The 25,504-nt window shown below is 40.9% G+C and overlaps 1 protein-coding gene across 1 annotated transcript; it reads left to right on the top strand.

Moving 5' to 3' along the window:
• Positions 1-657: 657 nt before the first annotated feature.
• Positions 658-25,243, top strand: LOC139550722 (aryl hydrocarbon receptor repressor-like). The gene is made up of 9 exons (XM_071361818.1): positions 658-970; positions 1,365-1,429; positions 2,633-2,814; positions 18,829-18,962; positions 20,203-20,292; positions 21,851-21,986; positions 22,314-22,447; positions 22,725-22,927; positions 23,269-25,243. Exons 2-9 carry the CDS (start codon positions 1,365-1,367, stop codon positions 24,314-24,316), a joined length of 1,992 nt encoding a protein of 663 aa, XP_071217919.1. The 5' UTR covers positions 658-970; the 3' UTR covers positions 24,317-25,243.
• The last annotated feature ends 261 nt before the right edge of the window (positions 25,244-25,504 follow it).

Below are 25,504 nucleotides of genomic sequence, written 5' to 3'. Positions count from 1 at the left end.
ATCACTACAAAATTCTCTTTTCTTATTGATGACAGAATATTATACACTGAATAACATTATTATAATTTTTTTTTTTTAAGGATTTGTCTTAAGAACCCATTGACCCTAATTCTGGGGACATTCATGCAGTGTTTAGGCATACTTCTACTGAATAGAATTGAATAGACTTTAACATTGAATAGACTTTAGCATAGCCTAGATGCACACACACTATTTTAATAAGTTATGTTTAACAGATGTTCGTTTACATTGGCTACAATTGCACTAGCCCATACATAGACTCTATATTCTCCGTTAGTACATTCTTGGGCTACAGTACCACATCCAATGACAATTTTTACATATTTAATCCAGAACAATTGACTACTCACCCTGTTTTTAATTTGGTGTTTTGTACCTTTCTCTACGTAGGAAAGTGAAGTAAACATTTTTTTATGTGAGAACATGAAAATGTTGGCTATTGTCCTCCCGGAAAATTGCTGTGGCTCTTTCCATTCCTCTCCCTTTCCAAACGTCAAAATGAATGCTAATGGTGGATATAACCTACATTAATACTATTTCGTTTGTAAATGAACGTATTCCATTATATGTAAATATTAAATAATATCCACAAGAAGAGACCGTCGCTCACTGGCTCTGAGAAGTGCGGAACTGCTTGTGGGTCGGTCCTGAAGAGCATCCCGGAGAGTCGCGTGCGAAGGGCATGCCAGGTCATTGGGATGAATCCGCCACCTGAAATAGCCTACGTGGAATTTAACGCCACCCAATCCGGTATATAACTTCAACCACATCCCTGACAAGACAAGAAGACCGCCGACTGATAAAGCACATTTACTGAGAGCTGTATCTTATGCAATAGTTTAGTTTTTTTTTTTTTACTTTATTCACAAATTTTTACATTTACGGGGCTCTAGACGGTTGATGACTGCCTATTAACTTTGATTTGCAAATTGATTGGAACAGCCTTGAGGTGAGTTGTTACATTTGAATACAATCTGTAAGCTAGTAGATGTGTTAATTTCAAAATGTATCAGGAAAGGTAATTTCCTTTGAATCGATGGTTTACTATGCATGCACTTAGGCTACTACGCATTACACTTTTCCACGCTATTATGCCATTGGTCCCGGAATGTAAACAAAGGTACGCAGGTTGATGCGGGTATTGTGAAATAACGGGATGCTAAATTCGTTTTTTCATTGTGGCAGCTCTTGCCGTTGTTTATTGTGATAGATGAATGAATAAATAGTAAACACTAATCAGTATTTTTGCCTGAAGGGGACTTGCGACCTCTTTATCATAATATGCCCTTTGTGTAAGTTTTGTCTTCTTGAGACCGGTAATGCATTCATGTTAATTGACTCAGATGATGATTCCACCTGGGGACTGCTTATATGCTGGGAGGAAGAGAAGGAAGCCCATCCAAAAACAGTTGAGTACCACTACCAGATATTGTCACTTATGTATTGAATGTTTTATTTTATTTGATCAATTAAATCATCATTGACCTATCTTATCAAGCTATATGATTGAAATAATGCAACCATCTATTTCTCATCTGTTGTACACTACTGATCATGAGTGAATGATTCTAATTGACATGTGCAAAAGTGGTACAAAAGTGACTTGTTACATTCAATAATATTTTTTTAAGATTGTATTTATCTAGGCAAGTCAGTTAAGAACAAATTCTTATTTCTAATGATGGCCAACCAGAAGGCAAAAGGCCTCCTGTGGGGACGGGGGCTGGGATTTAAAAAAAAAATATATATAAAAAATATAGGACATAACACACATCACGACGAGAGATACCACAACACTACACAGAGACCTAAGATGGCAGCAACACATGACAACACAATAGTAGTCATGAGTTCTTAGAATCAGCCTATTTGATTTTAGTAGTTCATCTCACATGAAATGCATACCTGTTGGTTACATGTGCAAACTAAAACATATTCTATAATGACAATAACCTTGTTTAAAGTCTGGCATTGATAGATATTACACACATTTGTAATTTAATGGACAAAAATGATTTATGTTCAAACAGGCTACAATTTAAACAGAGCATCAAACCCAAAATCATTCATTGTTATATTGGGTTTATTTCCAAGGGTATTTGGTTACACTTTGAATTGTGGTGCTAATACCATGTATTTACGTTGTTATAACATTGGAGAGTAAGATTTGGTACAGTACACCTGTTATACCAGTTTATTTGATATAGTTCATGTTCAACTGTGAGCATTTGTCTCTTCAGCATTATTCTGTTGAAGGACCTGCTAGCTACAGCTACAGAGGCTTTCCCTCTTCATTATTTAGTCATTATTGTTTTTACTTTTTACTCAAGGAATTTACTGTTTCTCAGACCCCACAGACCACCCCTGACCTTTCTCAAAATATCCCCTTAGACATGATACAGGTTCCAATAACTATTGATTAATATACCAGAGGAGACAAAATGGGATTGAAATGTCATTAATGCATGCTTGCTTATTGAATAAACCAGACATCATTGGGGCAATAGCACTGTATTTTTGGCCTCAGGAGATTGATCTAATACTTCCTAGATTGTTACTTTTTCATAACATCAATTAACCTTGCTAAATTATTTGGCTCTATATCCGACAGAAAACAGACAGCGGCCAGCCAGAAGACCAACCCGTCGAAGAGGCACCGTGACCGTCTGAATGCAGAGCTGGACCGGCTGGCCAGTCTCCTACCCTTCACCCCAGACATCATCTCCAAACTGGACAAGCTCTCAGTGCTGCGCCTCAGCGTCAGCTACCTCCGGGTCAAAAGCTTCTTTCAAGGTACGGACAGCACAGTGTCCCCATGTGGTGCAGTTACACCCTATACAGTCTCTCGTGACAGCAGTTACACCTTATCCTGACAGCAAGCATGCGGGATTTGGCCCTGAATGCTAAGATTACAACCTATACTGTAGTAGGAAAATGATTTATTTTTACTGCAGGATCTGTTGTATATTAGATGTCACACTATATGGTGCACTAGTGTACATTCTATATCATATGCATACAGTACTGTGCAATTCATTATCACAACTTTACAATGTTTATTTGTTTTTATAATGAAAATATTGGTTTGTACACTTGAGTTGGATCACATCCACTGTGCTGCCACACTTATTTTACCCTAGTGCTGCTTCCCTGCCATGAAGCTATAATTCTGTTAACATTATTAATGAGAACATTTAGACAACATTTTAGACAACATTTAGACAGCTGAAAGAATGTTATTTATCATACATGGATCAAAGTAGAAGGGTGGTATGAATCATCAGGCTGGGTGTAACACATTCAGACAGCTAGATGGTCAATAGATAAGAGCTGAAGTTTCTGAAGTAGTGCTGAACTAGGTTCTACATGTGCTCTGCTGTTTATCTCATGGACCGCTACAGCAGGCATACAAGACATCACGAGCCTATTGATATTTTCACCATGCACACTCCTACCTCTCTCCTACTTTTCTACGTATTTGACAAGGTTTATTACATTTAGAAAATGAAAATGGAAAACATGACCAAACATATATTTTACCCATGCATGCATGATGCCACTGTGGCACCCTTGATCAGTCAGCCAGTTTGTATTGGATTAACATGCCTAGTAGCTAATATGAACTATTGCAATATACTTATTTATATTTTGGTTAAATGTACCTTCTTATTTTTTTCTGTGTAATTTCCAGTCCCTTCTGTAATTAAATATGTTAGGTCAAGGTGGTGTTGCTACATGTGTTAACTTAATTTGATTATCTGATTCAGAACAGGTTTTGACTCAAATGGCCACATATCGAATGAGGTGTCAGCCATCAGCTATTTATGTCTTCTTTGCAATATACTGTACATCTTTAAAGCTTTGAATTGCATCAAAGGCAAAGCTCATACTGGAGGTAGCTTACCTGTTTTGAATAACAAAAAGGATAGATATGCTATCTAATGAAGGAAATTAGTAGCTCTGCTCTTTTCACTAATATCAATAGCTACAAACTTAAAGTAATTGTATTGTCCAATTGAAATCTCCCATCTATAGTTACAGCACAACAGAAAACAAATATTAAAGCATTTCCCCTCATTAGGGATGTATTGAGCTTGTCTCTTTCTGTGGCCATGCTGGAGCTGGTGGGTATCTTTGCATGAATAGTCTCACGTCAATAATTGTGTAGATTGGCACTGCACAACAAAAGGCATGAGTGGCAGACCCCAAACCACCAAATATTTTGGTCCAACAAGGGCAAGCTGAGAGCACAGCATGCAGCAGAGCGAAATCCCTTGTTGTCCCAACACTATTGTTGGACTGTTGTCGGGCACAATTACGCTCAAATTTGATCACCCAGAACTCAACTCCCTGAGTTGATCACCAAGTTTGATTTTCTGACCCCTGGATAAGACTAAATGAAGCACTACAAATATTGGTTAAGATTTGACCCTCAAACACAATAATATATTCCAGTTTCAACAGGTGGTTGTTTTTTATAGGTTTTCAGCACCCTACAAACCTTCAAGTTTAGAGCAGATGTTATTTACAGCTACAGCCTGAGACAATGCTGTAGCTGTTACACCACTAACACAGGATATGTGCCAGGACTGTGGTTTTCTTGTTTTTCAGTCATCTCTCATTTTTTTGCTATTATTTGCTAAGTACATTTGTAAATAATCTTGATGACGTTTCTCATTCAGCTGACACAGTGTGTGAGTAAGGAGGATCGATGCTGTTCTTTTAAAGGATACTGTATATGGATATATCATATATTATTAACTGGGTGGTTCGAGCCCTGACTGCTGATTGGCTGACAGCCGTGGTATATCAGACTGTATTCCACGGGAATGACGAAACATTTATTTTTATTGCTCAAATTACGTTAGTAACCAGTTTATAATAGCAATAAGGCACCTCGGGAGTTTGTGTTATATGGCCAATATACCACGGCTAAGGGCTGTATCCAGGCAATCCGCATTGCGTCGTGCCTAAGAACAGCCCTTAGCCGTGGTATATTGGCCATATACCACACCCCCTCGGGCCTTATTGCTTAAATATATGCAATTTAACAGACGCTTTTATCCAAAGTGACTTACTCATGTGTGCATACATTTTTATGTATGGGTGGTGCCAGCGGGAATCGTTGTAAGCACCATGCTCTACCGACTTAGCTACACAGGAGCATAATAACGCTGTAAACCCCTATGGCCTTATGAATTTGGTGTGCAGTACAAGTTGTGCCATGTACTGTTCCTCCTTTTTGTCAGCAGCTGTGGTTCCCCTTGCCAGGTTCCGTTCGTCAGGCCCATTTAGATATCACACACTCTTGTGTGGTCTTCACTGCTGATCGCAATAAGCTCACAGAGTGGTTAATAGGATTGAGGCATGCACTTCACTTCATTGCAGTGAGCTCAATTATAAAAGGGCAGGTAAAGTGATGGGGTGGCAGGTAGCCTAGCGGTTAAGAGCACTGGGCCAGTAACCGAAAGGTCACTGGTTTGAATCCCTGAGCATGGGATGTGCCCTTGCGCATGGCACCTAAACCTAAATGCTCCTGTAAGTCGCTCCGGATAAGAGCGCCTGCTAAATGACTATAACTTCAATATAAAACGATAGAACTAGTACAAACTACACGGCTCACTATGGTTTCAGGTATGTGTCCTTGCAGGTAGGATCACAGTGTCAATGGTAAATAATACCATGGTTCTGATACTGCCTGTTGCACATTCATCATGAAAAGGATTCTCTTTGAAGTGATCAGACAAGAAAAGGATGTGATGTATTCATAAGAATCCCCAAAAGTCCATAGAAATCATGTCATTTTCCATGCTGCCTGTTCCTAAAGTGTTACCTGAAGCTTAATGTATGCTGAGCGTCTTGTCAGCGCCAGCTAACTTGACTGTTTGAATTCTATGAGCCGACATGACAGTGTATTTCTGTGGAATACAGAGTAACGGGGGAAAAGATCATGAAAGATATTAGGAAGCTGTGATGTGCTGTCCAGCACATGAGGTAGTAATTGTGCACTAGTGAAAGTGTCAGGGAAAGCATAGTCAGATCAGAGAGTTAATGAATGCTCCACTTTCTCCCGAGTACATCGCGTGACTGCTCCCTGGCAAGGCCCAGGGCCGCCCTCAGGGCTCATTGTAATGCACAAGAAAGAACGGTATGTATAAAGTGCACTATGCCACAATGTTGGATTTTATAGATCAGATTTGCTTGGTCGGAATCTGATGACTTCACATGACACGAGGAGGATGCTGTGTGTGAATATGAATGATGGATTTCAAATGTGATTTTTGTTTATGATCACGTTTATGATCACAATTTGAATTGGTTATAATCAAATCAAATAATAATTATATACTGTACCTAAAATGTTGAATCAGATCCGACTTTCAGGGAATTATATCCCAGATGTGGCCAAATTAAGTAATTAAAATAAAGCTAATCTGAGCTAATGTATTTGAGGCGCTGCCAGGTGAGTGGATTTGACCACGTGAAAGCAAGAGAGGTAGACTGGGTAATCGTCCATAACCTTTAAATGCTCTTCTGGAAACACACTGTATGTACAGAGTGATAGTCTTCATAGGGAAATGCAGAAAAGGTTCTAGGTTTGATTTAATGACATTGAGAGTGATGAGTGACAAGGGTTTTGAAATGTTATACAGTTGGTACAAAGAGAGGCACATTTTGAAGTACCACTGAGAAAGCATTACTTTAATGTAAAACCTTTTGGTGTAAGTACTGTGAATGCTTTGAATTGTGATGTTTCACACTGCAGTCTGGTTACAGTTCCTTATTTCCCATTCCAGTTACATGTAGTGTTTATCATCAAGGGGCTAAAATGGAACCAGTAAACAGAAGAGGTCTTGAGTTCTCCCATCTCCATGTTTACTGGGTGCTTTGAGTATAATTTTGAAATTGGCCCTCGGAGGGCAGAGTGTTACACTGCTGTTTGGCAGCTGCAAAACCTTCTTTGGCAGATTCCCTTCAGCTTGCGTGCAGAATGGGGAAATTCCAGTTCCCCCTTGTTTCTAGTCATCATGTTTGAATAGACTGTTTTTCAATAAGGATCAGAAACATTCCTTCCAATGGATCCAAGCAATTAACTCCTGATTCTAATACGGGCCAGGATCATTTACAATCATATATCTTTTCTCAAATCCCATTTGTTATTACACTTAATCCAGAAAGCTATTGTTCACTTCATTTGTTTTTAGAAAAAGGGTACAATTAATTTAGCTTGTTCTGTTTGTACCACATAATTATTATCATTAAAAACGATTGATATCGTTCTTTACAGATGTCATATTATATCATATAGTATGTACAGTATGTTTGATCCAGTGAATGTATTTTTTGTATGCTTACTGCTTTTCACTGATATTCAGTCACCAGATTATCGGTTAAAGTGTTCAATCAGCTCAAAGGCGACATTCACAAAGCGAAAATATATACTGATTTGTCTGCATGCAATAGCATGAGGTAGTGACCCCAATATGTCATAAGGCAGGGGCACTGCTCTTGGTCTTATTGCACAGAGACTGCAGTGCTAACTGATTTGGCACAAGCCCTTTTGTCTAAACTGTGATTTTTAACGTGACATCAGATCATAAAAAACATTCCATCAGCTTAATCTCTAATCACACCCTCTTAACAAGCATTTTCACCACTGATATTGTGATGCATTTTGGCATGATAACAATGACAGCTGCAAGACAACAAATGTATGTTAATGGAAACAGACAAATAGACAAATTTTCAAAAGTGAAGATGACAGGGGTTGATCATCTGTAGTAGCATACCATCTTCAGGGCTTCTAGTGCTACAACGGACATGCTTTTCTACAACAAATCCAACTGCTCTTCGGACTAGTCACTCTACCACTTGTCACTTCATATAAAACTCTATCGACTCAAGAACGTAATCTCTGATCCCCCCCCCCCCCCCACAAAGGCTATTGTCACCAAATTATTTTCATGTGAACTCGCACTCCAAGCTTAGTCTATAGCAGTAACGTCGTTGATCATCAATGCACTAGACACGATCTCATGGCACAACATAGCTAGCACACTCAGCCCTGGTCACGCAGGTCCATAAGAAAACACAGACTGTTTATTAATGATCCCCCCTCTCTTTTAATCTAGGGGTTAGAACTAAGATGATAGCTAAACTTCTCACCAGCTCTGGCGCCCACGTGAGACAGACGCACAATTGCTTCCATCAGCTTGGGTGTCACTTTGGCCTGTAACCTAATTGGTGTTGGAAGAGCTACCATTACTAGGGATACGTTGTCCATCTGCAGACTGCAGGACAGCACCATATGTCTAGACGTGAACAAACCCCTGAAAACTGAAAGATAAAATCTCGGACTGGGGATTAGTGGTCTAAAGAGGGTTTAGGCAGTAACAATTGAGTTGAATTAATTTGTTAATTAAGCTTTTAATTTAGGTAGGTATATTATGGTACTTACGGTAATGTGTAAATAACAATGATATAATTTCATATGATGTAGTTTCAACATGGCTGTGAAAGTAAGTAGTCTTATTTAGATTTCAGATTTCGCTCCTCAAGTAACTTTACTGATGTTTATATAGTAGTAGCTACTCACAGTAATGTCAATCAGCAAGGGTGAAATGTCGCAGGTTGACGTTTATTGGGATGAGTCCTGTAGGCAGAACTGAGTGATTTCCGCTATATGGGCCAGCTGCAAAGTCAAAATTGGATATATTGTAAAAATGAATGGGGTTATGTTGGGGGTTATATGGGGTTATAATGGGGTTATAAATGTAAGGTTATGTTTAGGTTTAAAATCAGATTTTACGACTTTGTGTCTGTGCCAGCTAGTGACCACTGCAGAGCTGCCTCCAGAACAAGATTCATGACGAAAGACACTAACCTGCAAATCAGTCCTAGAAATGAAAACCTCCCTGCCTCTCATCCAGTTCACCTCACAAAACCCAGTGATTGATACAAAGGTATCACTCAAAAATACAAGGACGAGAGGTGAAAATGTTTGCTTTTAGAGCAATTGAGGAGGGAAACCACACAGTGTTAGTAACAGTAGAGCCCTCCTGATAAAGGTAAGTACTGTAACTACTTGTGACTGGGTAATGACTTTTAGCCTCTTAGGAAATCGGCACACTGTCTCTTTAAGAGGCTCTTCGTGTAGTAGTGGTGTAGTTAAGCTCACCAGCCGAGCAGTTGCGTGACTGCAGCAGACTGGGTTCTGACCTCAGAAACGGTTATGAAAACGATCTGTAGATCAGTGCAACGAGTAGAAGACCAGCCCTGCAGAAATGAGTGACCCTTAATGCCTTTACAGCACTACACAGAGACCAGGACATATGCTTTTACATATGTTAAGATTGATTCACATACCCAGTCTAGAGGTGGTATGGAGCAGAAAGCTCCATTGACTTCAATGTGAGTTATTATACTGTACCTTTCCTAAAAGCTTTCTATGACATTTATAGCGTAGTTAAGTCAGCGTTTAGAAGGTTGACATATTTATTTGGTGTCCTTGATGTCATTATTTCGTATACGTATAGCCACCCAGACCTTTGTGCTTTGTGTAGTACTGCTGTATACATGCTCCAAGCCAATGAAATTAAAGAATTAAAGGCTCTGGTCTGAATGCATTAGTCATGGCATTGCTTATGCTTGGCAGCTGCATATTCCTCTTGTCTCATTCACTTCTCTACCTCATTACTCTACTGGCAGATGTGTTTTAGAGAGAAATGCTCATGGGTAATTGTTATTAGCCTACATTTGCTGGTTTGTATGACAATCTTTTGAGATAAATCTTGCTGTTTTATACTTACAACTGGTTCTGACAAGACAGCGTGACAAGGTCAATTGAATGGTATTAGTCAATATGGGGAGGGAGAAACCCTGTGTATTCTGCACCAGGATGAGGGAACTCCTGTTGTATATGGGACACCACTCTGACATGTTTGCAAAGGTAGCCCCATTACCACCAGACAAAATGGCGGTAGGCACAGTATCTGTATTGGCTGGCAATGACAATGAAAGGTACACATTGCTACAGTGTATTAGTAGAACACTGCTTCTATGGTATTATGTAAAGGGTTGTTGATTCTACATGGACCTGTTCCTACATTTGAAAGTTAGCAAAACACTTAGTTTAGAATATCTATATAAATTCAGCAATTGCATTTTGCTCATATTAATCTGTAGGCTATTGACATATTCAAAGGTAATTTGCTGTCATTTGATTGCTGTTTGGTTTCACATTGCGTTCGATCGTTGCATTGCTGTAATCAAGGCACACTTGTGAATAAGACCCAGGTATCAATGAGAGTGTCAAATTTGGTTAACAAAAAATGTAATGGCTTATTTGCTGCGTGTGGCCTATTTGATCAAATAGATGTTTCGTAATGCTTAAGTTGTTACAAGTCTCTGGCCTCCTCCCGACTGCCTTCCATTTTTGAAAACATTTATTTTCATTGTTAGAGTGGTCAGTTGAGTATCTGGTCAATATAATGGATAGTCTGTGGTATAGCTAGGGCTTTTCAGTCTCAAACGCCCGTGACCTTTGAATGCGTTGGGGGCGATGAAACAACAGAGCCCTACTTAATGAAGGGACGCAAAGTGGGCAGAGGTGCGAATTGCACGTGGAGTTTGGCAAAAGGGAGCATGATTTGTTGATATTATTGTCATCCAAACCCATCCTTAATTTACTCGTTGTGACGCACTATAAAGTCTGACTTTATACCAAAATTATTTTATTTATACTTTTTAGTCAATTTTGATACTAGAATAAAGGTTTCGGACTCATATCGATGCCACATAGGTCATTTTCAAGAGATTAGTTGGTTTCAGGGGCAGTCGCTCTTTATAGGTCAGTGGCTTTATGTTGGATTTGATTAAATGCCCAGTGCAGTCAACAATGTGATTTTCCTGTGATTTATATACACTGAGTGTATAAAACATTAGGAACACCTGCTATTTCTATGACATAAATTGATTAGGTGAAAGCTATGATCCCTTATTGATATCACCTGTTAAATCCACTTCAATCAGTGTAGATGAAGGGAAGGAGACCGGTTAAAGAAGGATTTTTAAGCCTTGAGACAATTTAGACATGGATTGTGAATGTGTGCCATTCAGAGGGTGAGCGGGCAAGACAAAAAATGTAAGTGCCTTTGAACAGGATTTGGTAGTAGGTGCCAAGTGTACCGGTTTGAGTGTGTCAAGAACTGCAACGCTGCTGTTTTTTTTTCACTCAACAGAGGTTGGAATAATATTGTGAAAATTATGATAACTCCCTTTTAGCATAAGAGCTGTTTGAAAAGACTGCCTGAAATTATAGCCTGTTTGGGTGGGATGGAGATTTGGCCTGCCTGGTGACATCACCAGTTAGTTCAGTTTCCCCCTCCCCACTCAGACCACTCCCAGACAGTCCAAACAAAATTGCTTTTTGACAATTTTAATTGAAAACAATCACAGTAAGGTACTTACCCAGGAATAATTTCATGTTGAGATAAAAACTGCTGCATTGGACCTTTAATGCAAGGTGGGACAAATACTTATTGAAAACACATTCTACTCAACCCCGGCTTGCTTTTTTTGTATGCTCAGTTTTATTTTGCATGCAGGCAACCATACAGAACATCACATAAACCAAGATTGGTACTAAGATTATTTTCGGCTCTTTATGACTCCCATGATGTCACTTGGCTTTTATGCAATCTGCTCTATGGCTAAATTGCTGTCTCTCAAACATAAAACCTATAACAATGGCATTATAAATAGTTAATGGAACAACTACGAGGGCCTGCTGGCCTGGAATTCTGAAGACTGATTCGGAAAGTGGAATGGAATTGAGGGTATATAATTTGGGGAATTCTACTCATAGTTGGTTGGCTATAGCTCAAAATCTGATTACATAAGCAAATTAGATCACTAATAATTCCAAAACCTACAAAGGCATTATTTTGTGGGTAGGTGTCCGTTGCTCTCCTTGATTCATTGTCAGTGGATTAAAATTATTGCCTTGAATCCAGAATTGAGAGTTTTTTCCCCCTTCAAAGTTTGGAGGTAAAGAGTCATTATGATGGTCAATGTTAATCCAATCACCATGGTTCCTGACATCTGAGATTGGTGTTTGTAATTCTAATGTTTTTAATATTACAAAAATATGTTGTTTTATAAAAAGATCATGAACCAGAGCATTTGGGCAGTGTTGTCATTCCATTCCCACCGACACTATTTCCCCTGCATAAACACACATCTGGTTGTAAATGTAACGTTGACTGTCTGTCAGGGGAGTGTCTGGGTTTGATTAGCATATATTCTCCCATCAACAACAGCCCAGCAGTGTATCCCAGGGAGAGAGAGGGTTGGTCCTTTTCAATATTTTCTTTACTAAAACAAAAGATAAAGATAGTTTTGTAGCTTTCATGCTGTAGGTATATCTATCATGTCAGAGTCGGACAGCTGTTGCATCAGGCCAGATACTGTATATGAGAAAGGAATGTGTATTTGGAACCAACCTTTTTCTGTTGGAAAAAATACTATTTTCAACCACAAATTGAGATATTGTTGAAATTAACAATGAACTATGCAACTCTTCAGTTCAGCGACATTACTCAGTGGTCCTCTTTGAGTATTTGTACAACAACATGTAGTCCTCACTATTACAACAACGGCTCTATAACTGAAAACATTCTTGTTGTATTTTACTCTTTATTTAAAAAGATGCGGCATTTGGATGTGCAGCATGCCCCTATAGTAATGAAGCTTGGTTTATGGACCTTTTGTTTTCATTTGTTCCGTGGCAATGCGTGAAATAGCAGACATCTGCTTTCCTTTTAGACCACAGATTTAAAGATTCTCCCCACCATGTTTTTCCAGTCAAGCACTGAAAGCTGCACTGGCTCCAGTCAGTGGATTGCGTGTAAATTACAGTATGTATATGTGTGTGTATATGAGCCATTGTCTGCTGTGAAATTCTCCTCATTTGGGCTCGGATACACAGCACAGGTGTTGAGTGCAGTGAGGGTGACAGATTAAAACGTCTGAACACTGTTGGGTCTGTCACACCGCAGGCTTTTAACCTGAAGTGTTCAGGCCTCATTGACCCTGTCAGGGCCTGTTGTGGAGTGATGCTGCACACCACAGAAAAGTGTTGGGATGTTACTGAAAGAGAGCACGCTCACAGCCAGGCGGGAGGAGAGCAAGAGCGGGAGCCGCCAGAACCCCCATCACGCAACGCCTGGGATTCCGTGCAGGTGAAGGATTTACACGGCACGCTTTGGGAATCCCACAGCTTCACACTCTCTTCCCCTCCTTTTACCTCCTAATTCCCTGCTCTGTTATTTTCTGTTCCCCTCCCCATTCTCGATAGGAAGTATTTACTCAGCTGACACAAAACAGGTGAAATCACACCCACACATTCTTCTGTTTCTCTCACACTGGTACAGCAGAGGCAATAGTCATGCAATGATGTGGCTTGCTATCTCTTTTTTTTCTTCACTCTCTATTTCTTTACTCTTTGACTTATTCCCATAGAACAAAACACCTTTGAGTTTCCAAATCCACTATTCTTATATCACCAGGTAGCTTTGAAGTATTCTGGGGTGTTGGCTCAGGTCAGCAATGACATAGTTGAAGCTAGTGGGGAGGGGTCCGTTGTCTGATGGTAGGCAATAGGATTCCTCTACTACTCAGCAAACCGCTCAGACAATCTTACAACCGCTTCAATGTTCATACATAAAGGATGGTATTGTTTATCAGACACAGTCAACGTGCCACTAAGTCCTGGCACAGAAACTGTGGGATCCAAGTTTGCTGTTAACATCTTTAAATGGGTGGTTTGTATTCTCACATTTTCTAGTTTGACCTCAACAGTCTCACCATGTTAACATTCAGCTGAATTAAGTCTGGTCCACTAATAACAATTCCTTCATTTTTATGGTCTGTGGACAATTGACTTTGTCCTCTTTTGTTTCTGGTGAGAGTCTCCCAGTATAGCAGCAGTGACCACCCCATGTCAATAGTCACCAGAGGGACATTTTGGCAACTAAGAGTACCACATCCAGGAATAGATACTGTACCTCTTAAGACTGTGTTAATATTGGAGCTTCCTAACACAAGTGCATCATTAGTTTTCCTGCTATTTCCTCCAAGGCAGCATCACATCAACATTAACATGGATGCTATTGCTAGCTACAGTCATTTGACTTACAGTACACGTCAAAGGTTTGGACACACCTACTAATTTTTCTTTATTTTCATTATTTTCTAGATTGTAGAATACTAGTGAAGACATCAAAACTATGAAATAACACATATGTAATCATGTAGTAACCAAAAAAGTGTTCAACAAATCTAAATATATTTTATATTTGAGATTCATCAAAGTAGCCACCCTTTGCCTTGATGACAACTTTGCACACTCTTGGCATGCTCTTAACCAGCTTCATGAGGTAGTCACCTGGAATGTATTTCAATTAACAGGTGTGCTTTGTTAAAAGTTCATTTGTGGAATTTATTTCCTTCTTAATGTGTTTGAGCCAATCAGTTGTGTTGTGACAAGGTAGAGGTGGTATACAGAAGATTGCCCTATTTGGTAAAATACCAAGTCCATATTATTGCAAGAACTGATCAAAAAAGCAAAGAGAAGTGACAGTCCATCATTACTTTAAGACATGAAGGTCAGTCAACCCGGAACATTTCGAGAACTTTGACCATTTCTAAAAGTGCAGTCGGAAAAACCATCAAGCGTTATGATGAAACTGGCTCTCATGAGGACCACCACAGGAAAGGAAGACCCAGAGTTACCTCTGCTGCAGAGGGTAAGTTCATTAGTGTTACCAGCCTCAGAAATTGCAGCTCAAATAAATGCTTCACAGAGTTCAAGTAACAGACACATCTCAACATCAGCTGTTCAGAGGAGACTGTGTGAATCAGGCCTTCATGGTCGAATTGCTGCAAAGAAACCACTGCTAAAGGACACCAATAATAAGAAGAGACTTGCTTGGGCCAAGAAACGTGAGCAATGGACATTAGACCAGTGGAAATCTGTCCTTTGGTCTGATGAGTCCAAATTTGGTTCCAACTGCTGTGTCTTTGTGAGACACCGAGTAGGTGAACGGATGATCTCTGCATGTGTGGTTCCCACCACGAAGCTTGGAGGAGGAGGTGTGATGGTGTGGGGGTGCTTTGCTGTTGACACTGTGATTTCTTTAGAATTCAAGGCCCACTTCACCAGCATAGCTACTACAGCATTCTGAAATGATACACCATCCCATCTGGTTTGCGTTTAATGGGACTATCATTTGTTTTTCAACAGAACAATGACCGAACACACATCCAGGCTGTGTAAAGGCTATTTAACCAAGAAGGAGAGTGATGGAGTGCTGCATCAGATGACCTGGCCTCCACAATCCCCTGACCTCAACCCAATTGAGATGGTTTGATGGTTTGGGATGAGTTGGACCCCAGAATGAAGGAAAAGTGCTCAGCATATGTGGGAACTCCTTCAATACTGTTGGAAAAGCATTCCAGGTGAAGCTGGTTGAGAGAATGCCAAGAGTGTGCAAAGCTGTCATCAAGGTGGCTACTTTGAAGAATCTCAAATATAAAATATATTTAGATTTGTTTAAGTAGGTGTCTCCAAACCTTTGATTGGTACTGTATATGTCACGCTATTCTGAAGTCCTAAGCAGTGGTTGCCTGCCCGTGCCCACTCCCCACCGCCTGGGACTGATGGACAGAACAGAAGGAATGACTGGTGATGTGAGTGGTGGTAGGTAACTGTTGGCTTGCCACTCGCTACTGCTTGACTCTATCTTCAGTCGGTCGTTCCTTCCCCTCCACAGCTCCACATCCCTTCTTCCCTCTATCTCTCCCTCCCCCGCTAGCCGGTGTATCCCTCTGCCTAATTGCTGGGTGGGTGGGATGTTCTGTGGCCTTAAAGGTGATGTGTAGTGGTGGTGGATGCTGGGATCCATCCAGCAGCAACCCCGCCCCTCCTACCCCAACCCCCACGCACCACTCCCAGATCCCCCCTTCAGGCCTGCGTGATGAAAGCTGACGTTTGTATTGATGATGGAGAGCCAAACCTCCAACTAGAGCACGTGATAATGAAATCATGGCCTGGATTAGCGTGCCAATTTGCCCTGCAACCGATCCCATGAGGAATCCTTGCGATGAGTCGGATTTCCATGGACTGTGGAGGGAACATTCATTAGAAATACCGTGTCACAGGCAGACCGATGAAGTCAACTCTATCTGCTTGAATCACGCCATGAGACGAGCTATAGAGAGAATAAACTACGTGGAGTAGAGGGAATAGCATCCAGGCGATTCAATGTCACAGTCAATTTGGGTGTACTTTCAAAAGCTTCAGTCTCCTGATGAAGAGTGATTGGTGCTGTGATGTGGTTATGAACCAGAGCCACTTTAGTGGATTCCATTGTAAATACATCAGTGTATTAAGAACTAGCGAGCACACCATGCACTCTTCAGTTGATGGTAATAGGTCCATTTTGGGCATACCTAGTTAACTAGTATGGCTCCTCTCCATCTCGTGTAACAATGCGTGTGTGTACCTTTGACAAAGATCACTCCCTCCATATGATCCATTTGATCATACTTATTGTATACAGTCACAAGCAGTGCTTAGTGTTCATCTCATACAACCTACTGAATAAAACAACATCTAGAACAGATACAGTAGATACTCATCACAAGCCTCTGAAGGAAGAGTACAGTAAACGTGATTAAAGAATGAAACGTCATCTGAATGATTTATGCCTTTCCCTGGCTGTGACTGTGAGGACAACATAAGCAAATATGAATGACTCATTGTGTATTTGAGGGCAAGTGTATTAAAGGAAGCTTGTGTTTACATTTCACTGGATCAGCTGTGATTGAGACGTAATGATCATTGACTGTAATAATGGCACTTCTCCCATTGAGTTCCTGTGGTCAGTTCAAGCCGTTTGTCTGAATGTGGAGATGTCAAACCAGTGGTAATCTAACTGGACATATTGTGCAAACAATTTTCTCTTGTTTTCACTGGTTCTTCCAGATGAGGCTCAGATACTTTGTACTGTATGCGGTATCATTATCTTAGGAAGGGCAAAGATGTGCGTGCTCTTCATCATTGCCCTTATATAAGTTGTGACCTCTTTGTTGTAAGTGAGCATTAACATCCATTGTGAGTGGAAATGATATTGAATGTGCTTTCTATGAAACATACCAAGTTGTCTGTAGTAATTCCCAGCAAAGCATATGCTGGTTGTTTCCGACCAATGTGGAATGGCTGGAAGAGGAGTTGTTGGCACGATTGCTATTACTACTATTCGTTTTTTTTCATATCATCCCTGGAAGTGTGTGTGTGTGTGTGTGTGTGTGTGTGTGTGTGTGTGTGTGTGTGTGTGTGTGTGTGTGTGTGTGTGTGTGTGTGTGTGTGTGTGTGTGTGTGTGTGTGTGTGTGCCTGCCACCAAGCGTGTGTGTGTTAGCTCATGTTCGTGCATGTGTTTGCCTGTGTGTTTGTGGGTGTTTCCATTAGCTCACTCCTAAAAGTAGAAATAATACAATTGATAGAGTGCATTTCCATGTTATCCATGCTTTCACCAATGCAGTTGTCATGGCATGCAGTATAGACTGTTAATGCTTAAAGGTATATCAACTTAAGGACATGATGTTTGTACAATTCCATAAGGAATAATGCCATGGATTTCCCACAGTCTTAGTTATTACCTTGACAGCGTATATTTGTATGTAATACTATACATATAAATGTAACTGCATGCATTATTTATCCCATCTACTAGGTATGTTGTTTCAGTTGCATTGTGGGCCAATGTTTAGGCAGAGAATTCTGTGTAAGTTAGCGGTCATCATTATTTAACAGCTGTAGGTATTATGAAATTCTTTGTAGGCTAATGTAGCTTGTCATCTTACATGCAATGGCTTGAACAGGCGCCAGACCACTGTTAGGGATATGGAGGAGATTGACAGACATTTTAGTTGCGTGACAGTGTCACCTCAGCCAGCCAGCTCCTACTCTCTCGCTTTTTCTCTCTCCCCCTCTCTCTCTATCCATTTCTCCCTTCCTCCCTCTGGTGATCCTGACTTGGATTTCCTGGTCATGGAGGGGGCAGCCAGGGAGCCAGGAGGGTGGAAATACGCTAATGAGGTGGCTTGGGGCCAACTTCCCGCCCATTTTCCTCCCTGACCCCCTCGTGTCGCTGGTGAATATACTGTATATACTTTGTGCTGTGAACACGCAAAGGCTGTCAGACAGCAGGGACTCTCACACGCACTCTGGGCACAGTCACTTCTGCTCTGTGCTCTTCCTCTCTGGCCGACCGGAAGATGCCACAGCACAGGGAAGCAGCAGAGCGGACCAGGAGCAGGGGCAGCCTGGTACTGTACTGCCTCTCTCTCCTCTGTGGTTCCCAGGGAGACAGGTGTAAACACTGCCTCTGTCTGGACACAGAATGTAGGATCCACACACCATTTAATCATAGCTTGAAGAAAAAGGGAGATGGGAAATGATGCTGTAAAAAAAGTTAGAAACTGAAAATATGAACCCTTTAGGAACATGTCACCACAGTGTGTGTGTACTGTACTGCCTCTCTCTCACTCTCTGTGTGTGCATCTTGCAGTAATGAGTTCATATCCGTATGAATTGAAATCTGAATTGTGAGAATTGTTCTTTTGGAATGGAGAATGTTACCTTTTTAATGTACCCTAATCATCTGATTACTTATCATACACTCCACATCTACAGTAATAAACCTGTTAGTCCCTTGAAAGTTGTCTTTTTTTCTCTCATCCAGCCATCCAGGAGAAGCCTTGCAGAAAGCACATCATGGAGTCGCCTGTGAACCACCAGGATACCAGGAAAGAGAGCCTGTCCATGGGGACCCCGGGGACCAGCAGCAGCGTGGTGGAGAGTGACCTCTTACTGGAGGTGAGACAGAGTGGAGCAGAAGGGTCAGGTTGTGGTTTGTCCTCCCAAGAGATCACTGATGAGAGTACTGATATGAATGGAAAACATTTACATTACATTTAAGTCATTTAGCTGACGCTCTTATCCAGAGCGACTTACAATTTGGAAAGTTCATACATATTCATCCTGGTCCCCCCGTGGGGAATGAACCCACAACCCTGGCGTTGCAAGCGCCATGCTCTACCAACTGAGCCACACGGGACCGAAAACAGAAAGGAATGGGTCATCATAGTCTTGTGCCCAGTTGGTGAAAGACTAGCTAAAGACTAACAAACCATAAATACAACATGTTCATGAAACAGAATTAAAAGCAGTCTGCCCTGACTGTGTTTTTCTTAAAAGACACAATAAATAAAATTGTTGAATGAAAAAGGACACAAAGTTGAATTTAGCCACATTGATTATTAAGGTTTAGAACATGTCTTGATGATATCGTGGCACAAAAGTGGAGCTGCTTGGATGATGAGTAAGACCAACCCTCCGTCCCGGAACAACCCTCAGTCCTCCCTGTCTCTGAATACCCGTCCTCCCCGAACTCTCGCCCTCCCCGAAGTCCCGCCCTCCCCTCCCACAATAGCGTGACACCAAAGCAGCCGACCATGATGCTGCTGAATGAAGATGGTGACACGGTTAGGTCAGTATCACACCAGAGAGTGGGAAAAGAGGGCCCAGATGACCTGGGCTGACTTGAATTAGACCGGAGGTGACAGGGCCTGCCAAGGAGCAGGCCAGAGTCACGACAATGTCAAACACAACAGCTCCAGCACCAGCCAACACAGGGAAGTCAATGAGGAACTGTGTGTTGTTTCCTCCCGTTCTCCCCGTTTTTCTCTTCAAATCAGGAGGCATGAAGAGAATATTTTGTATGTTTCATTCCGATATCCATTTATTATCGGAAATAGTGATGTTTATCAACAAACTACTCATCAATCAAGTGCAACTGAAGTTTGTCCCCTGTGTGTTCTTAGTACACACATACAGTATGAATGACATTTATTATTTAAGTTTTAAGGCAAACAAAATGTTGACTTTGGTAATACTGAAAGTTTTGGAAAAGTATAAGAAATACAGAGGACAAATATACAGAACATTTTCTGATTAAATTAAAAGAGATGATATCCTGAATTCATGTTCAGACATTTAACATTACTGTTAATGCCGTTGTGTATTAACATGTGGGCCTGTCTCTTGTCTCTTCTAGTCCCTGACTGGGTTTGCCTTGGTGGTGAGCACAGACGGGTTGATCTTCTACACCTCCACCTCCATTGTTGACTACTTGGGCTTTCATCAGGTATGTTTCAATCACACCTTGTATTCTCAAAGTCATGATAAATTAGAATTCACTTTGCTACTGAGGGTCAATGATCAATCAAGCAATCAATCAAGTAATAAATGTAGTTGAAATACAGTACCATTGTACAAGCCTTTCATAGAAAATTACATTCTGAGGAAACATTATACAGCATTGTAAAACTGTTTTATAGTAAACCACCAACAATAGAAAACAAAACAAAATGTACATAGAATTGTTTTTTAATACAAGGCCATGCCCTTTTAGTAATTAAATGAAACATAACAGAAATCAGACTGTGGTTGTATGAAAAAGATTCATATGACCAACCATGTCAAAAGTTGAAAATAGCCAATTGTGTAGTTCACTGGATTTTAACGACAATTTTTTTGTTCTAGAAGCAAACAGCTGGATCTTTTCCATTTAATATACTTTACAAGTTTGTAACTGTCCTTTTTGAGTGAATAGCTTTCTATTAGGCCTAATTAAAGCTGGGGTTTTAACATGGGAAGGAGACTAAAGAGACAGTTGATCGTTCCTCTGATGGGAATTGAGATGGTGTTGCTGTGTGTTCAATAAGCGGGGTGCTTCACAGGGCAAGTGTTCAAAGCGTTGCATGCAAAAGAAGCGGATATTATGGGAAGGTTGAATATTTTAGTGGGAGTCTGTCGTTTTATGAACAGAGGGTATAGCTGAGATGGAAAAAACAGAGGAATTACAAGTGTGGGCTGGGGTTGGAGGATTTTTCATCAGGATAGTGTTGCGTCTGTCCTCATGCAAGCAGCTCTGGTGTCACGCAAAGCACAAACAAGGCAGCGAGGAGAGCCGCCCATCATCCCACCGACTGAGGAGAGGGGAGCCCGGGATCTATATTATACATGCAAACTGCAGGGAGTCATAACTCATTACTCACCGATTCAACTGTTGTCACCAATTACCCTGCTGTGATACACATTGTATACAAGTCATTACTTAATGCTTTCACTATTTACTCCTTAGTTTTATTGATTTAAGTCATAATTTATAGATCTTTGACTGGCAAACAGTTAAACAAAGCAGTTTGAAATGACTGAACGCACTCAGTAATGATGATAGCACAGTTACAAACTTTTTATACATTCTGACTTTCCGTTTCACATCTAAGCTTTTCTTCTACAAAAACAATCATTTGAAAAAACAGTTTATGCCATGTTTAGAATCAAGATCTCCCACATAGAGGGAGGGATGCTGATTGAACCGAGTCAGTCACAGAAGGTCCTCCCTCCCACACCCTTCTGGTCAGCGGTGGGAAACCGAAAAACAGAAGCGTTAAGTTCTCAGTGGGCTCGCTGCAGGCTGAAACTTGCGGTGTCTGTCTAGAAACCTCCATGGCGTCTGACCATAGATGTGTTTCACCCGACCATGACACTGGTTAAGTGGGGAGGTCAATGCGTTGACCAAACACAATGGACGGGTAACTGTGGGGGTTAATTGGTTGGAGGGCTGAATGTTTGATGACTCGTTCCTCCTTTACCACTGCTCCTCCCCTCTCCTGCCCTCTCCCTCTTCTCCTCCGTAGACGGATGTGATGCACCAGAATGTTTTTGATTATATCCATGTGGAGGAGCGGCAGGAGTTCAGAAGACAACTCCACTGGGCCATGAACCCTGGGACCCAGGGGGCCTCCCTGGACCAGCACTCAGCCACAGGAACTGGTGTGTAGATCATTACCATCAACAGAACCTTTGTCACTCTGTGGAACTGCTAAAGGATGCAGGAAAGCCCCTCATCATCACATGCAACTTGTCATTTAAATTAGTTTCCATTCATGACCATTTTGTAGAGGGACAAAGGGATTAGTACATTAGTTGCTGTATACAAGACACAGAAAGAAAGAAAGGATACTGTATTTTATTTGTAATTTGCAATACTATCCTAAAACCCCTCACTGTAATATTGGTGGTTAGAAGACCAAAACAAATTTAAAGTAGGGCATTTATTACATAGGTTGTACTAACAGAAATGCTGTGGCTGTCCTGTAGGTGATGACTTTGTGATGAGCAGTCTCTTTAACGCCCAGGAGCCTGACGGTGTTCCTCTAGAGCGCACCTCCTTCCTCACTCGCTGTTTCATTTCCCGTGTCCGTTGCTTGCTGGATAGCACCTCAGGCTTCCTGGTGAGTGAGTACCTTGGCTCGCATAAGTACCTGACAATATCCACTCTTTTACAAACAACATTAACCGTTATGCTCCACACAGTATGAAGTTAGTTCTGATTTGTGAGCGTTCTATTCAGTAATGTATGTGCACTTTCTCCTTGGGGGTCTAGGTTAGGTTACTGTTACTGTAAAGCACAAATACTGTGAAGATATCTGTTGACATAAAAAGGGCTTTATAGTTCACTTTGATTGGTTGATTAATTGATTGATTAGTTGATTGATTAATGTTTGGCAGAGCATGCAGTTCCAGGGCAGCCTGAAGTTCCTGCAGGGCCAGAAGAAGAAGACAGACTCCGGGGCGCAGCTGCCCCCCCAGCTGGCCCTGTTCTGTGTGGCCGTGCCCCTCATGATGCCCTCCATCACAGAGCTGAAGATGAAGAGCATGACGATCAGGAACAAGAACAAGGGCCCCGTCAACCCCACACCAGATAAGCACAGGTAAGCAGTACTGTAGGAGTGGTGAGCATGGGGAGAGCTGAGCAGTGAGCATTCTTTTTTAAATAATGTGTGTCTGTCTATATCATGGTTTTACTAAACACTTTTTGAAGGAGCCAGGCATGTACACCATTTAGTTTACAATCAATTTACAATTTAAGACACATGTTTATTACAGCATCAGTTTCAGAATCTGCTGAATTCAGTCAAATTACTACTTCATACTGTAAATGTACACAACTAGAAGATTATATAATGCATACATGACCATGGATATATTTTCCTTCGCCATTTTCCTAAATAAGGGAATGCTGTCTGTAATCTCTTTGTTTGTGTTCCCACAGTGACAAGAGGCATCGCTCCACCAGAGGTTCATGTGACAGCAGTGACTTACTGCTTCTGAATTGTTCCAGCAGCTCTACCAGAGACCCCTGCCACTACACCCCATGGACACCCCTCTCCAAAGACTGCATCAGGTATAGGAACAATGGTTACTACACCCAGGAGGAGCCCATCAACTTCTGCCTGTCTTCCATGGGTGGTGGGCCCAAAGCTCAGAGCGTGAATCATCCATGGGACATCCGCATCGGGTCCACCATAAGAAAGGGCCCCAGCAGTAGCTACATACCATGGAGACAAGGCAAGTACAACAACCTGGGGAAGTCTGGAGCTTACAGGATGTCTCCAGGATATCACGCTAAAAGACAGGTTGCCTCTCAGAACAAACTGTACGGAGGCCTCCACAGCCCAGAGGTGGAGAGCTTCTGTGAGGACGGCATGAAGGCAGACAACAACTACATGGGCGGCCATCTTGACTGTTACAATGGCATGGTGTTGCCTGAGACAGCCATAAAGACAGAGCAGGACTCTGACTCTGAGAACGGTTGCAACATCTACAGCATGCCCCACAGCGGAGCCTGGGTGGGGAACGAGAAGCGCTACAGCATGGGCTACTCAGAAGAACCACAGGTGAAGTCAGAGGCCGACTACTACGACCAATACACCACCTGCCAAAGGAACAAGTCCAACATGAGCCCAATGCTCAACGGATACCACAAATACTTATACCCAGTGGGGAGCAGGGCTCAGAAGGATCATAGGATACCTCACTCAGACCCTCTTTGTAGCAGTCATGGAGCAAACTGTATGGACAGCAATGTATATGGGAATGGTACTGTGGAGCATAAAGGGTACATGCAGCAAGACAACAAACTGAACTACGAGTTCAGGAATCATCTGGTCCACTCTATAAAGAGGGAACCCATGGACTCACCTCCTTGGTCTGGCAATGGACATGACATTAGCCAAATACCCCTGCAGAGAAATATGATTCACAATTGTGCATTGAATGATATTGTACACAAACCAAACCCATATATCTACATGCAATGAGGTCAATGGAAAATCTCATAAACCATCTGGGCACCACCTTGCTTCTTTATTGTATTGATGCATAATATGGCAGGGTGGGTAGTTATTTATACTCAACTCAGGTAATCAACAGTGTTATAAAGCAAAAATATATGGAAGCAAGGAGAGGTGTTTTTATAAGGACTTTGTACATAAGACACACAAGATAAATATAACTTTTTTCAGATTTACAGTACCAGTGAAAAGTTTGGACACCTACTCATTCCAAGGTTTTCTTTATTTTTTACATTGTAGAATAATAGTGAGGACATCAAAACTATGAAAGAACACATATGGAATCATGTAGTAACCAAAAAAGTGTTAAACAAATCAAAATAGATTTTAGATTTTATATTCTTCAAAATAGCCACCCTTTGCCTTGATGACAGCTTTGCACACTCTTGGCATTCTCTCAACCAGCTTCATGAGGTAGTCACCTGGATTGCATTTCAATTAACAGGTGTTGCTTGTTAAAAGTGAATTTAATTAATTATTCTTTGATAGGTTGAAATAATGTATTATTTTAACAGTGAGTTTTGTCATTTTTGTTTTAAAGACAGTGTTATAAATTGAGATTTAACAAAGCTTCACTTAACAGCTATTTACACACATTAATGTCTAAGGTGGTATCTGAACATAATAATGTCCAAATTTATTGCACAGCAATACTGTTAACTTATGTTCGTGGTCCATTGTTATATTTGTACATTTTTGTAAAATTGTAGTACATTCAAAAGAAATGTTAGGAACTGTAGTTCTGTTTTATGAAGCCAATGTTTTATTATATTTTGAAAAGATTGAAAAAAATACAGTATGTGAAGTTATGACATGTTCCCTTACATATTCCATAGCTGCATAGCTGCAAAATTTCTACAGCATTCTATTATGCCGTTTTTAAAATAAAATAAAAATCTGTAAATGAATTTCTTTCTTTCAAAGCTATTCTACAAATTGTAATAATTTAATAGCAGACTTGTTTCTAAACAACTTTTGGTAACACTTTTTATTGTGTATTTTTTATTACTGGTCTGAAAATTGACCAGCCCTTCTGGCTTTTGCCCAGATGGCCAGTCCAACCCGACATGAGTGAAACAATAAAATATTTGTAGTAATACAGTGTAACAATGAATAAATACAACAGCCTGCTTGTTGCACTGTAGGCTACATTTT

Source organism: Salvelinus alpinus, chromosome 23 (assembly GCF_045679555.1).
Source record: "Salvelinus alpinus chromosome 23, SLU_Salpinus.1, whole genome shotgun sequence".
NCBI lineage: Eukaryota > Metazoa > Chordata > Actinopteri > Salmoniformes > Salmonidae > Salvelinus > Salvelinus alpinus.
Note: the sequence above shows the minus strand (reverse complement) of the source record. Positions and strands in the feature narration are given on the sequence as shown.

Coding starts and splice junctions, on each gene's coding strand:
- LOC139550722 (XM_071361818.1), top strand. CDS start 1,365: ATGATGATTCCACCTGGGGACTGCTTATATGCTGGGAGGAAGAGAAGG. Junction 22,448..22,724: donor ATAGCACCTCAGGCTTCCTG/GTGAGTGAGTAC, acceptor AATGTTTGGCAG/AGCATGCAGTTCCAGGGCAG. Junction 22,928..23,268: donor CCCACACCAGATAAGCACAG/GTAAGCAGTACT, acceptor GTGTTCCCACAG/TGACAAGAGGCATCGCTCCA.